At 48.7% G+C, this 13,215-nt stretch overlaps 1 protein-coding gene across 3 annotated transcripts in view; it reads right to left on the bottom strand.

The window, feature by feature from the left end:
- The window catches only part of LOC144179881 (uncharacterized), a 54,425-nt gene that overhangs the window by 23,508 nt on the left and 17,702 nt on the right, over positions 1-13,215 (bottom strand). For all 3 annotated transcript variants that reach the window (XM_077708308.1, XM_077708323.1, XM_077708316.1), the window contains exons 5-11: positions 12,858-13,084; positions 10,498-10,584; positions 7,508-7,685; positions 7,233-7,427; positions 4,928-5,110; positions 2,584-2,721; positions 1,479-1,608 (exon numbers count right to left, since the gene is read on the bottom strand). In XM_077708308.1, coding sequence (XP_077564434.1) covers positions 1,479-1,608; positions 2,584-2,721; positions 4,928-5,110; positions 7,233-7,427; positions 7,508-7,685; positions 10,498-10,584; positions 12,858-13,084 — 1,138 coding nt within the window. The remainder of the gene's footprint in view (positions 1-1,478; positions 1,609-2,583; positions 2,722-4,927; positions 5,111-7,232; positions 7,428-7,507; positions 7,686-10,497; positions 10,585-12,857; positions 13,085-13,215) is intronic.

The raw sequence follows: 13,215 nt of genomic DNA, 5'->3' as shown, positions 1-13,215 counted from the left end.
AGACATGCCCCATTAAAAAACATGCACACTACGTTCTTTGTAACTGGTTAGGACTAGTTGAGCACCAGATGTGCCGCACCTTGAACGCCTACAATCGAGAGCTGCGCAAGTGCACCATGGCTTCCTCTGCTAGCAGCGGCAGCAGGCTTTCCCGCAATGCACCAGTGGCATGCGGCCAAAGGGGGCAAAAGGAGGAAAGGGCTGTTGGGGGTGGCACCGGCTGTTCAAGCTGCCTGTTTAGCCAAGGTAAGAAAGCCTGGCTTACCGACAGTCCCCTATTTACTGAACAAATGAAATAACAAAACCTCTAATCTTCCTCTTATTTTATGCGGGACACATGAGAGGCACGATGCCCTTGTCTAGCTCAAAGACACTCCTAGACACCGACACAAAGCTCTCTGGACAAGACGGCAACATTTGCAGAGCTGGTGTGCAAGCAAGCTGGCTTGTACAAGCTCTGGTGTGCAATTTCGGTCTCAACTCTGGTGTACACACTCATATTATAAACTAGGCACGAAATGCTCTTCACACAGCCAATGGTGAAGATTCTTGTACGTGCACATACGTATTGTGAGCACTGGGACAGACACCACGAGCAAGTGCTAGTCTGCATGCAATGAAGGCACGCAGACAAGCGTTTAAAAAGCAGGCTAATTTTTCACACCTTGTGCTTAAGAAGCACAAGGCATGCGTATAGGCTACGCATATGCAGTTTCTGCAGTTTCCTGATACGCAGTTCCCTATACGCAGTTTCCTTCCTAGAACTCACTGAAGGACCATGGGACTGCTGTTTACATTTTTTTTAAGGAAAATTGTGGCAATCTCACCCTGTCAGAATATGTATATATCCTTGCCACGCTAACACTGAAGCACCGTATAAGCTGAAAGTTGCCCCCACATAAAGTATAATAAAAAGGTGGCTACATGTTACGCATGTTTGTGTTTATGCCATAGAAAAATTTTGCAGGCCCTCTCAAATGAGCCTTTTACTTTTCTACATGCTATGTTCTTGAAGTATGCTTGAAAATTATATTTTTTGAAGTTTCTTTTTTTTGAGAATCACTAAATATTTAATGCAATAAAAAAAACATTCCCTTCAATTTGCAATTACTTAAAAAATAATCATTGCCCGCTTCGCATTTGCTTCAAAACCAAAAATCTCCTTGCAAACCTCTAGAAATCGCCACACATTCACTTGAATCCCAAAATATTTGCCTTGGTTCACCACTATTCGAACAAAATCATTATTGCTTTGTACTATTTGTTTTAAACCCAAAAAATCACTATTCGCACACCCCTATTCACTCGTGCTTCACTGATCCCTTGTCCTGTCGTCTTTCGTCCGTGTTTACTAAGCAGTGCATCAAATGTCGCAATGAACAAGCGACATGTCGCAATGAACAATTCCACTTCCCTGCCCCCAGGGCCCATGCATGGAAGAGTCGCCCTTCACTTGGCCTCCGCGCGGGTGGTCTCACCATCTCGGATCTTCTTCTGGAGCTCGGGCGAGAGGGACGACCAGCTCTGACAGTGCACCACACGGTTGGCGTTGTGGATCAGGAACCGCTCGCACTGTCGCTGGATCTTGCGCAGCAGCTCGATGAAGTTCTGCGGGCGAGAGAGGGGGGGCCCAGCTGTTACTCCCCGCTAGCCGAGTGGAGGTAGCTTCAGCTCAGGCTGCGTGAAGGCGGCGGGCCACCGGACGCCCTGCGCAAGCTCCCACTGCATTTGCCCTTATAAAAACAGGCTCTCTGGGTTGGAAAGGCAGCAAGTGCCGGAGGGACAGTGTGGGCCCCTTCAAAATGCAGCAGGGAATGCGAAGAGAATGTCAGCCCACCTGTGATAAGCGAACTGCGCAGTTGGCGTGGAGTACCAGATTCTGCTGACATGCATAGGTAAAAACAGCCATAAGGTCCACTTTCCTACACATTGTAGTACAGTTGAGCCTCGTTATAATGAACACTGATATAGCAAATGATCGGCTATAGTGAACTAAATACGAACTTTGTTTAGTCACGCTTTATTTCGATGACAAATTCAATTATTCTTTTATAACGAAACTGAAACTGTGACAGCCACGCACGATATCGGATATAACGAAGAAATATTTGACAAGGAAGCTGGGAAGCAACTTGGAAAAACCCTCCGGCATCTGAAACTGCAGAACTAGCTGCTCCTGGACACTGCGGGAAAACTCCATCCCTGCTCAGTGCTGCGAGTAGCCACTAGATGAAGATCACATCCTTCATCAAAGAAATAAATATGCAGGACTGTTTTGTCAAGTAAACTTCGTTCAGTTGTAACTTCGCGTACTCATGTTCCAGTTCATTGAGCTTGAAATGCAACAAGGAGAAAGGTAAGGGTTACCTTGTTTATAGTGGGTTCGAAGCCTTAAAAAATGCATTTTCATGTCAAGTATTTTTGCGCGAGCCAGATTGTTGGTTTGTTATAGCCGATTTTTACCTTTACTGTTACAACGAATATCTGATACATACAACGAACTAATAATTTGCTGTCCGGCTCCTAACGAGGTTCGACTAGCTGCGAATGTAATCCCTTGTCCCCCCGCCAGCAGCGACCCACCTGTGTGGCCCCCCGCTGCAGGCTGTCGGGCAGCAGGTGGTCGAGGGCGATGCAGGAGAGGCAGGCCGTGTCCGGCGACAGCCCCTCGGCCGCAGTCAGCAGCGTGTCCTCCAGCGCAGTCACGTTCCAGCTCTGGCCCTGCACGGTGGGCCGTAACACTTTCCTTTCGCGGTCATCGCTGCGGCTAGACACCTTCCCAGGGCTGCATCTCGGCCCACACGGGCAATGCAGGGGCCACACCACTGACTCTATGCGAGCCATTCAGGTTTCAATAGCACAGAACCCATGTAGATTGTTTTCACCACTTTCTCAAGTTAGCACATGCAAACAGATGGCCGGTCACGCTCAGTCAAGGCTCGTTTTAATTTAAAAAGTTGCATTCAGGAAGTTGCCCCCTATGCTGCCACGGGTAAAAGGCAAGGAAAACGCATTTAGGCAAAACAAAGGCTCGGCTACGTTGGAGAAGTTTCCCACAAAACGCACAGAGGTTGAGAAAGCAGCACACGGTGTTTTTATTTTTGGGGGATTGGAAAAGCGGCAACAGCAGCTGTTTTTTCGGGGTCAGGTCGGACGCCTTGAAAGCTGACCACGTGGACCAGAAATTTTAGTGCTTCATATGCAAAGTGGCATTTCTCTGGTTTCAAAGATAGTTGGGCGGATATTATGGCTTCAAAAAGTGCACGAAATCACATCAGGTGCTCTTCAAATGGTTTTGAAAACACCACAACATCGTCCAAATATACAACGCACGTCTGCCTTTTTAGTCCAGACAGAACAGTGTCCATCATCCGTTGTAAAGTGGCGGGAGCTGAGCACAATCCAAATGGGGGGACCTTAAATTCGTATAATCCATCCGGAGTGACGAAAGCTGGTTTTCTAGCGATCTCTCATTCAGCCACCTCAACTTGCCAATAACCCTTGCTCAAATCGATAGATGAGAAAAACCTAGCATGATGCAACCAATCCAATGAGTGATCAATACGTGCAATGGATGGATGTCTTTCTTTGTCACTTTGTTGAGGCTACGGTAGTTGACGTAGCAACATAGAGTACCATCTTTTTCCTAAACAAGGACAACCGGTGATACCCACGGACTCGTCAACGGCTGGATGACATCGTCTCAAACACTGAATTCTTTTACTTGGCAAAGAATTGCCTCCCTTGCTTTTGTCAAAACTTGGTACAAGTGTTGGTGAATGGATCGCGCATCTTCATTGGTGATGATGCGATGTTTGGCACTGGTTGTTTGTTGAACTTTGGACATACAGTGAAGGAGTCGCTGAATGAGTCGATAATGCTGCAAAGCTGTTGCTGTTGTGACATTGTCAGGTGCAGGTATACGTCAATTTTGGTGACCTTCTCCGGGTCATTCTGCGCAGAAAACACATTTAGGCTGAGTGGCATGTTCTCATCGCTTAGTGCGGCAAATTAAAATGATCTCCAGCTTTTTGGCTCTCCGAGAAAAAAGGATGACTGTGTTCCCAAAAGGCGGTATGCATTGCCGGTGGCAAGTCTTCTTTCGTGAGATCATCACTTTGTTTCCCCCCAGTAACTACATGCCAGGTTACACAACCAAAAGTTGCTGAAACCAAAACAGGCCAATTTTAAATCCTTGTCTAGCACCCAGACGTACAGCAGCACCTGGGCACTCATCAGGTAAGAACAACAATTGTTTGTTGGCTGGGCGCCCGAGCGAGTGAGTGAACTTACCGCAAATAAGTGACTCGAATAAGACTAAAAGCCCTATTGAGAGAAAAAATACCATTATGTGGCGGCGCAAGTACCTACTAACCACCTGAAAAATGTGCAAGGAGAAATGGCCTGTATGGCCGCTGAACTGCTTTAGAAAATTTGGCTATGAGGAGGCATGCCAAGCGGCAGGGCTCATGAAAGATAACGGGCGCCCACATACACCACACGTTGCCACTGCAGGATTTGTGTAAATAAAACACGCAATTCCCTGAATGCTACTCCTTTTTTTCATTATTATTCCTGTCTTCTCCTTCAGTGGATGATGAGGCACAGATTGGCTCGCAAGTTTGCGTCGGTGTTGGCTACTCCGACTGGCAGCATGCCGCCAGAGGTGGCGAAGCACAGCTGCATCGGGAAAGCGAAGACGGTATGGCTGTACATTCGGTGATGGTGGTGCAGTGCATTCCACCATAAACCTCTATCGAAGAAGCGAACCATAGCAAATGTGTATCTGTCATGCTGACACTGAAACCCATTTATTGGGAACACCTTTTGTGCAGTAACACAGTGCAGTGAGCTCAAAGATGGCACTGCAGTACTAGGAAGGGCAGGCATGGTACAGCTTCTACCCCACCCTCTTTGCTAGCCCTACCTTCCCCAGGTCCAGGAAGCCCTTGCTGCGCAGCACACGGTCGAACTCTCGTGACATGAGGCCCATGCAGTCGTGCAGCAGCCGACTGGCCAGTGACAGGGCCGACTCGGCCCACCGCACACGCGGCAGAGTCACGGAGAGCCGCTCGCAGTTCAGCGCCATCTCGATGGCCGTGTCAGCCGTCTGCACCAGAAGAGGGTCGCCCACAAGGTGTCTCTGCCAATGCATCCTCGACACACGGCGGAATCAAAGTCACAGACAGGGTACACCCCCACAAAATCTTGGGCACCTCAAACGGCGTTGCCCTCCTCCGAAAAGAGACATTTCCTGCTTGTCCCGGATCAGTCATGGACTTTTGGTTGTACAACACGCATTCTACACACCTGGTGCAAGGGAATAAAGCGGTGAATATTCTAAATTCAGCCCATAACTTTCACACCTTCCCTGCAGCTTGTAATCTCTAACATGCCCTGCATGCGGGCCTCTCTGTATGTGTCGCACGCAGCTCCGCTGCTACATGCCTCACGCTTGCCAACTTGCACAGCACGAGGTAGGGGCTGGGTAAAGAGGTGCTCTTATGCAAACACAGAGTGTGTACTGATATTGTTGCCTCTCGGTACGCGTTCCATTCATTGGCAGGACAACCTGCAGATGCTGCCATTTGACCACAGGCTCTGCCAGCACTTTTGAGACCTTACAAATGCAAAGGATGGTTACACAAGTGCCCGAACGCCATGCGGCCGCGTTTGGCCAGGCAGCAATGCTCCAATCGGGCCCACCGTATCTCGACGCCAAGTACCGTTGCGTGCAGTGCCCGGCAGGCTAGCGGACCAGTTGTCACCACACATGAGGTGATAGGCCTAGCTCATCGGAGGCATGGTGTGAAAGTGCGACCGCTACGGGGAGCAAAAATGCCGGCTAACTAGCCAGTTTGCAACCCTGACAACCACTAAGTGTTCGACCCACCAACCGGGTGCACACGCCCCCTCAAAGGACCAAGACAAATGAAAGGGCGTGGTTGACCACAAACATGCAAATAATCATAAGGCAAGGCAGTTGCAATGCAAATAGGCAAAATATACAACTATACAAGCGCGCGACATGTCAACCAGTGGTCAAATGGCACTACCGGGGGGAAGGGGGGGGGGGGGTCAGGCGGCCACTTGCGAGGCTGGCCTGCCACAAAGGCCTCGCCTCGACAGCCGAGCTTGAGACAAGTTGGTGCCCCTACGATTGGTGTGGTACAGGCCATCGAGCAGCCAGTCCCCTCGAGACACTGCCCACCCGCTTGCCAGCTCAGCTAAAATTTCTGCCTCCACAGGAAGCTTTAAATTGCTGCCACCAGCCGGCGCACTAACTCACAAGCAGCTGCTGCAATTGCTTTTCAGAGAAGCGGTCCCCTTCCAATCCCCTCTCCCATTTCATTCCCTTTTTACAGTGCTTAGTTGTGCACGTGTTGCCACTCCTTCCCCCCCTCGGCGATATGTCAATTCTTTGCACATTTTAGCGCTCTTTATCTTTTGGTGCCCCACTTGGTTTTTACTGTATTTGCTTTACCCAGCTAACAGCCCCTTCAAGAACCTTTTTTTTAATTTTACAAGTGTCTTCACTTTCCTTTTCAATTAAGGTCAAAGCTTTGCTTGCCCCATTATGAAAAAAACTAGTGGTATGACCCAGGTGGCCATAAAAACATGTTACATTATGCGCGAGGTGAGAACTGCACAGCGGATGCTGATGCATTGCCCGCTGAAAAAAAATGTGATTCCTTTACATGCATACCTTACAACATTAGCTTTAGTGCTTTGCGAGCACAAATTACAGCAGGAAAGCAAATTTCATTGCAGAAAGGTGTGATATAATCACCATTTCTGCTCGCAAATTTTTTGAAAAGCATATTCTGAAATTGTTTAATTTAATGTTACAGTGCTCTGAACTGCCGGCCAGATAATCAGGGCATTACTGTAGAAGATGCATTCTGTGGTGGCACCCAATTCAAATTCCGCAACCAGTCTGCAAGTTTCTCATTTCATTTTTTTCTTCTGGTGAAGAACGGCCAAAAGCACATAAAAGAACAGAGCTAATTATTGCTTTCGCTACTCCCGATATGTACGCATAGCTGAATTCCTCGCACAGCTGACACATGGCACATTTTGTGTGCTCAGCCCGCCAAGCCCCTGTGGCCAGTGGTGCTGCAAGCAGGCACTTTCAGTAGCTCCCCTGCTCTCTTTGCGCCACTGGAAAGCCTCCCAGTTGGCTGGGATGGTGGCCTGAGGGGAACGAGACTGGGTGCAGGAGCAGCACTTGCCAGTGCCTGGAGCGTGGCCTCGTAGCACTGCTGCTGCCAGTGGTCGGGCACCGTTGCGAAGGCGCGGTGGGGCCACACGCGCACGTAGTGGCGGCCCGCCCACTGCACCGCCCGCGCCTGCAGCTCCCGCAGCCCACTGCAGCAGGCGGCCATCTGCAGGCACTCGGAGAGCCCCACGATGCACTGGCCACACGGCTGCACGCGAGGGCAAAAGGACACGAGCTGGCCGCTGCTGCCCCTACACAAGCCACCCCACTGCAGGCAGCAGCACCCACCTTGTGGAAGAAGTGGCAGCAGTGCGCACGCACGTGCGCGACCACCACCTGGCGCAGGCTGTCCACGCCCAGCACCTCGGCCAGCAGGGCCAGCTCCGAGAGGTGCACCTCCCGCGGGGGTGTGGCCGTGCCCCCGTACAGGTGCTGCAGCGCAAACAGCACCGCCCCGTGTGTGAACCTGCACAGGGCCGGGCACACGTGGGGTCAGCCCGGCCTGAAGGCACCCAAGAAACTTCCAACCCCTGCTAACAACCACAGTGAAGGCACTGGGACGGAACACCATCAAGGAGGACGTATCCAGGAGACCATTAGAGGGCCAGTGTCCCCCCAACAGTCGTATGTTACATGAGCAACGTGAGTGTGAAAAAGATTGCGCTGCTGCTCATCAGTACTCGGCTTGGCCGTTCCAAGAGAAGGGAGGTGGCAGGATCATGACAGATGCATTTTCCTTCTTATCAAAGCCCAGTAGAAATCATAACAATGAATGTCAAACAAACATTTCTTACAAAACCAATTTTGATGTTTCAGGCTCATGCAGAGCATTGTCCACGCTCTTAATTGTATGGGACCACATTTTCATGAAACAAGTTCTTTCTCTGCCGCACCTGATAACGTGGTCGCACCCTGATAACATGGTCGGGCTCAAGATGCTCTAGTCAGCAGCCTCTCGGTAAGAAAGCCCAGCCACATGCTGACACAGTTCCCGAGTACCCGGTTGATCCTTTTTTTAAACCTGTTATGTTAGTTTTTCTGATCAGTATGCAACACAAGAAAACCCATGAACTTGTCTAGCTTCACACTCCTGCACAGCGAGATAATGCTTTCTTGACAAGGTGTTGACTCTGCGGCACTCCGGAAGCTGCATTATCACCCACTTGGGATTGTGATCAGGCACTTGAGGTAATTTTGGTCTCAACTCTTATTATACCTTCATACTAGTGATGACACGGCCTTCTCTCAAAATCAGCCTTTGGAGGAACCCACATTGAAGATTCTTGCAAGTCCCTGGTTGTGGGGACATCGCGCAGCTAAAGTGTATTCTAAAAATGCAATGCATGGGAATTGTTGGTCCCGGGAAAAGGGCCCTCAAGCACGTGCGAGGCGGGGGCGACAACGGCACCACCACCACGTCATGGAGGCATGCAGAGGAGGACTTAAAAACCCTCATTACACTAATACAGAAACCTTTGTGGCTAAGGTTACCACATGAGATGAAAGTTGGACCCCACATAAAGTGTGTATAGTATCATGAATAACAATTTAATAATTACAGGATAGCTCCTGGTGTTTGTTTTATGCCATTGGAAAAATTTTCAAACCATTTTAAATGATCCTCTTATTTTTCTACAGACTATAGTTGCTGAAGCATGCTTGAGAAATTGAAAATTTCAGTTTTCTTGTTGTAAATAGCTAAATATTGGCTTTGATTTGAAAAAAAATTCACTTTGATTTTCAACTATTGGAACAAAATAATTATTCGCTTCGTATTTGTTTCAAAATAAAAAATCACAGTGTATGGGCTGGGTTGGGTGCCAGGAAAGGCGTCTCCAGGCAAGCTGCAGACACCCACTCACAGGAAATATCTACAGCATGTCAAAAGGGGGAACTTAGGAGGTTTGTCTGGGAAAAGTCGAGGAATACCTGAGACGCTCAGGATTTGTGGACAATACATGTATCACCTAGTTCAGTGATATGGGGTGGGACCTGCAAAGAATGCTCACAGAGCCTAGCAGGATTGAAGGTAAACATAAGCAAGTAAAAAGAAAATGTTAAAGTACTGCCTTCAGTTTAGGCACATGAATACAACCATCTTGAACCCGTTTTCCGTGCCAACTGAAACCATGGGAACAAAATTCGGCCCAGAATTAGTAGGTGCTGGGGTGCAGTCGGCAAACGCCCTGAAGTAATGAAGAGCCTTTGTGAGGAAGGAATACAAATCAATGCACAAAATACTGGCGCCCACTAATGGGGTATAGAAACATGGAATCTAATTACTGTTACAGACCTCGACGAAAAAAAAAAAAGCTTCAGTGGGCCCATGGACATACGAATCATGACAGTAACGCTTATGGATGGTAAACAGCGCTTCTGGGTAATGTGAAAGTTTGGGCTAGTTGATACTCCATTGAATAAATGTTTACAGCACAAAAAAAAAAATGGAATGAAGGACGAAGAGTGGACAAGCACTTGCCCGTGCCACCACTTTTGGTTCTTTTTTTTTTTTTTTCGCTGTAAACACTTGTTCAAGGCAGTCTGGAATTACACAGCAAACTTGGGTGAAAGCCACTGCTGTAGCTCAGGTTAACAAGAAAAAATTACAGCCATTCCACTCAATGTGAAAGCTGCCGGAACTGCAGAGCAGTGATTCGCCATAATGGGCTGTAGTGCCATTATCCGCTCACTGCTACCACGCCCCCTGCCTGAGGCTGCGCCAGCAGGAGTTCTGTTCTTTTTGTGCTTGCTTTTCCTCCCGCACCTGCCGGCATTGCGCTGCCACTTTTTTTCGCTTACTATCGTACAAAACAACCAAACGAGCGTTCCTGACTATATGAATGCGGGCGCTGCCGGTGAATTGCATACATTTTGCCTCAAATGTACCTGCAGTTTTCTTTGCGCTAAACAACGGGGAGATGTAGGACAAGCGCCAGCGGTTCACGAGTTTCGAACGCTTATGACTATATAAACCGCTTGGCTTTCGAAGCCTCTGGGTTACGCCGCAACGACAGCGGTTACGACAGAACGCCGTGCGGGTGGCTCTACTTGGGTCCAGCGAGTGAGCTACGACGACAAGGCGTGGCTTTGATGTGCTCTGCACTTCAAAAGTGTAGTTGGACTGCGCACATGTGCGAAGTGGCAACCGGTAGACCACCGTGGAGCATGCTGCCGGTGTTTGATGCCATCATGGTTAAGAAGTCCCACGTGGACCAACGTTATTGCTCTATCAAACTGTTCCCGAACACCTAGAGCTGAGCAGGGAAAAACAGACGCACCCATCCATGCTGACGAATTCCTCCTCAGCAGCAAATTCTTCCCGCAGGATGAGCGAGAAGTAGTCGGACCGTGATGCCAGGATGAACCTGCAAAACATTACAAACACACCACGGGAGTCAACGCGACACAAACTTTGGCCTTCAAGGGAGGGTGGGGGCCTGGTTGAAAAATTCGATATTTCCCGAACTCCATTGTACTAATAATCATAATGGCAGCCCACAAGAAGTTTCAGCTGCCCAAGTTCGATGATAGGGTTCATTCCTGGTTCACCTTCCAGCCTTTCTGTAACTGTATTTTTTTTGCTTCACTATTTTTTTTTCTTCAAACTATGGGCACTTAGTCCTTTCACACCTGTTCTGAAAAATCCCGGTTTTATATAATCTAATCAATCTTGCAATATTTCCAAACAGCACCAAACCAATAAAAGTCACCATTTTCTCGGGCACAGCCAAAAATATTATGGACTCACAATTCTCGACACTTATCCTCTGCACCATGACAACGTTTTCAAAACATGAACTCCAGCAGAACAATACTCGGCCTAGTTGGCCCATTACGACAATGAAAGCCTGTGCAAACGACATTAAGGGTCATCTGATCCCGTTGGCCTTTCGCTTCTTTTTTTTTGTTTTATTGGTTCAATTTCCATCGGCGATGGAAGAGGCGAGGAAAAAGTCTGAGCAAACAGCCTGAGAAGTCCCCTCTCCCCTCCTGGCTACAGCAATCATTTCTGGCAAAAACGATTGCAATGCCTTGTTCCCCATATCGCCTTCACCCTGCTTTCTGCACATGCGTAGCGTGCATTTTTTTTTCCCATTCATACTTGCATGTAAAGGTTCAAATGAGATCTCCAATTGTTAGTCCATGCCATGTCTTTTGTGCAGTGTTTCAGTGCTGTCAAAACACCTTGGAAGCATGCAGGTGTAGTGATGTGAGTGCCTCTTCAGGGCGCCCCCCCTTCCAACAGTGCAGGACTCAAAAGAAGCAGATGGTTAACACGAAAGTGTCATTCTCCTCCAACGTTTGTTCCGCCACTGTGTGAATAGCAGCAAGGTACATATTGAACTACAGCACAGGCCATCAAAGTGAGGACGAAATACAGCAGGATAAACAACAAAGCACTGTTCGTCCTTCTTTGTTTCGTCCTAGTTCGACATGCATCACCAACTGTGCCCAGTTGTAGAGGGGCCGCATTACAATCTCAGATTACCTGCCAAATTCTAGGAAGCTGGGATTGTCTCGGAATTCAGCGACACTGTCCAGTGTCTATGGAGAGGACTCACACACGTTGCAGGACAGAATGGCCAATTCACATTCAGGATCCATACGAGTTTGTCGTTCACGAGTTTAGCATTCTTGTGGGAGTTGTTTAGGAACAGCTAGGCTGCCCTCTGTAGCTTTACCAGAAAACGTTCGCCCAGGGATTACTTATGAAACAAACCTCTTCCCAGCCAACATTGATTATATATGCACCCCACACGAGCTGTCTCAATGGTGCTTGTGGACTGGCACACAAAGCAAGCAGCCAATGCCCTCATTGTCCTAAAGGAATGGGAGCAACAAAGTGCACAGTACAAGATGGACCACTTATAGCGCAAGCCAATGAAAGTCCACACTGTAAGCTATACACGCTACAGCCAAAGCATGCACAAACCAAGCATACCTTTCAAGCATTCTTCATTTACCATCACTGAAACAAGTGCAACTTAAAACAGATGCACAGAGTTTATTTCCAGTCTTTTTCACATCACCTACTGCTGCAGTTTTTCAAAATTGCAAACACATCTGCAATCTTTTTTCTTGGAAGAAATGAAAGGCATTTGAAAGAATGGATGCGACGGTGGCAGAAGCCCGGCCACTACTGCTGGTCCAAAGTGATCAGAACAAAGGCCTTTGTTACTTTCTCTCGCTCTCTCCCTTTTCTTTAACACGAAAGGCAGTTTTTTATCGATACAACGTTCCGCAAAAGCCAACTCACGATGTGGCAGCTCGCTATCTCCCAAGGATGAGCCCAGGGAAAGAGTGGTTGTGGTTATCACATACGACTCCAAACAGAATATGTGACCGAAAATTGGCAGTACTTTTGCTTTTCTGCACAGAGGAGCACGGTTCACTTTTTTCTAATACGACCCACTAGCAGCTGCAGTTCCCCCCAGGAACACCGCTAGAACTAATGCTGTAAACATGACTCATGAGATGAGACGGTGTGAAACTCAAGTTTGTTAGATTGATTAACATGCGACAATGGTGCACTGCAGGATGCTTAAGTGTTCACTGTGTACAACTCCAGCGGTGTGCGAACTGCTACAGTGCCTCTTGCAAGAAAGGATCTCCCGCTAGCAAGGATGTTGGCCCCTACCTGTGTGCCCCAATGCGCTTGCCCTCCACACAGATGGTGACGTCCGTTTCCACCTGGCTGATGAACATCCTCAGCAGGTCACCGCCCAGCTTGGAGCAGGCCTCCGGTGCCTCCGAGTCGGGCATCCTTCGGTCAACGCTTGATAGGCCACTCACTTCGGAGACCTCCGAGTAGACCGTCTCAGAGTCGTCCTCCCGATCCCCTCGTGGTGAGGACGGAGCAGGCATCTGCTGAACAGAAAGGGCAGGCTTAAGCTTCGGGCCTCGGGGAGGTCCTCCATCAGGTCCTCCCTTAACTCTCCAGGTGGCCCGCTTGAGTGTCTCCCCCAAGTCTGCTCCCTCATCCACAAGCGCTAGTT

The sequence above is a fragment of the Haemaphysalis longicornis genome, unplaced genomic scaffold (assembly GCF_048455015.1).
Source record: "Haemaphysalis longicornis isolate Haplotype H1 unplaced genomic scaffold, Haemaphysalis longicornis Haplotype H1 scaffold_1, whole genome shotgun sequence".
Taxonomy (NCBI): domain Eukaryota; kingdom Metazoa; phylum Arthropoda; class Arachnida; order Ixodida; family Ixodidae; genus Haemaphysalis; species Haemaphysalis longicornis.
The sequence above is the reverse complement of the archived record's forward strand: the minus strand, read 5'-3'. Positions and strand labels throughout refer to the sequence as shown.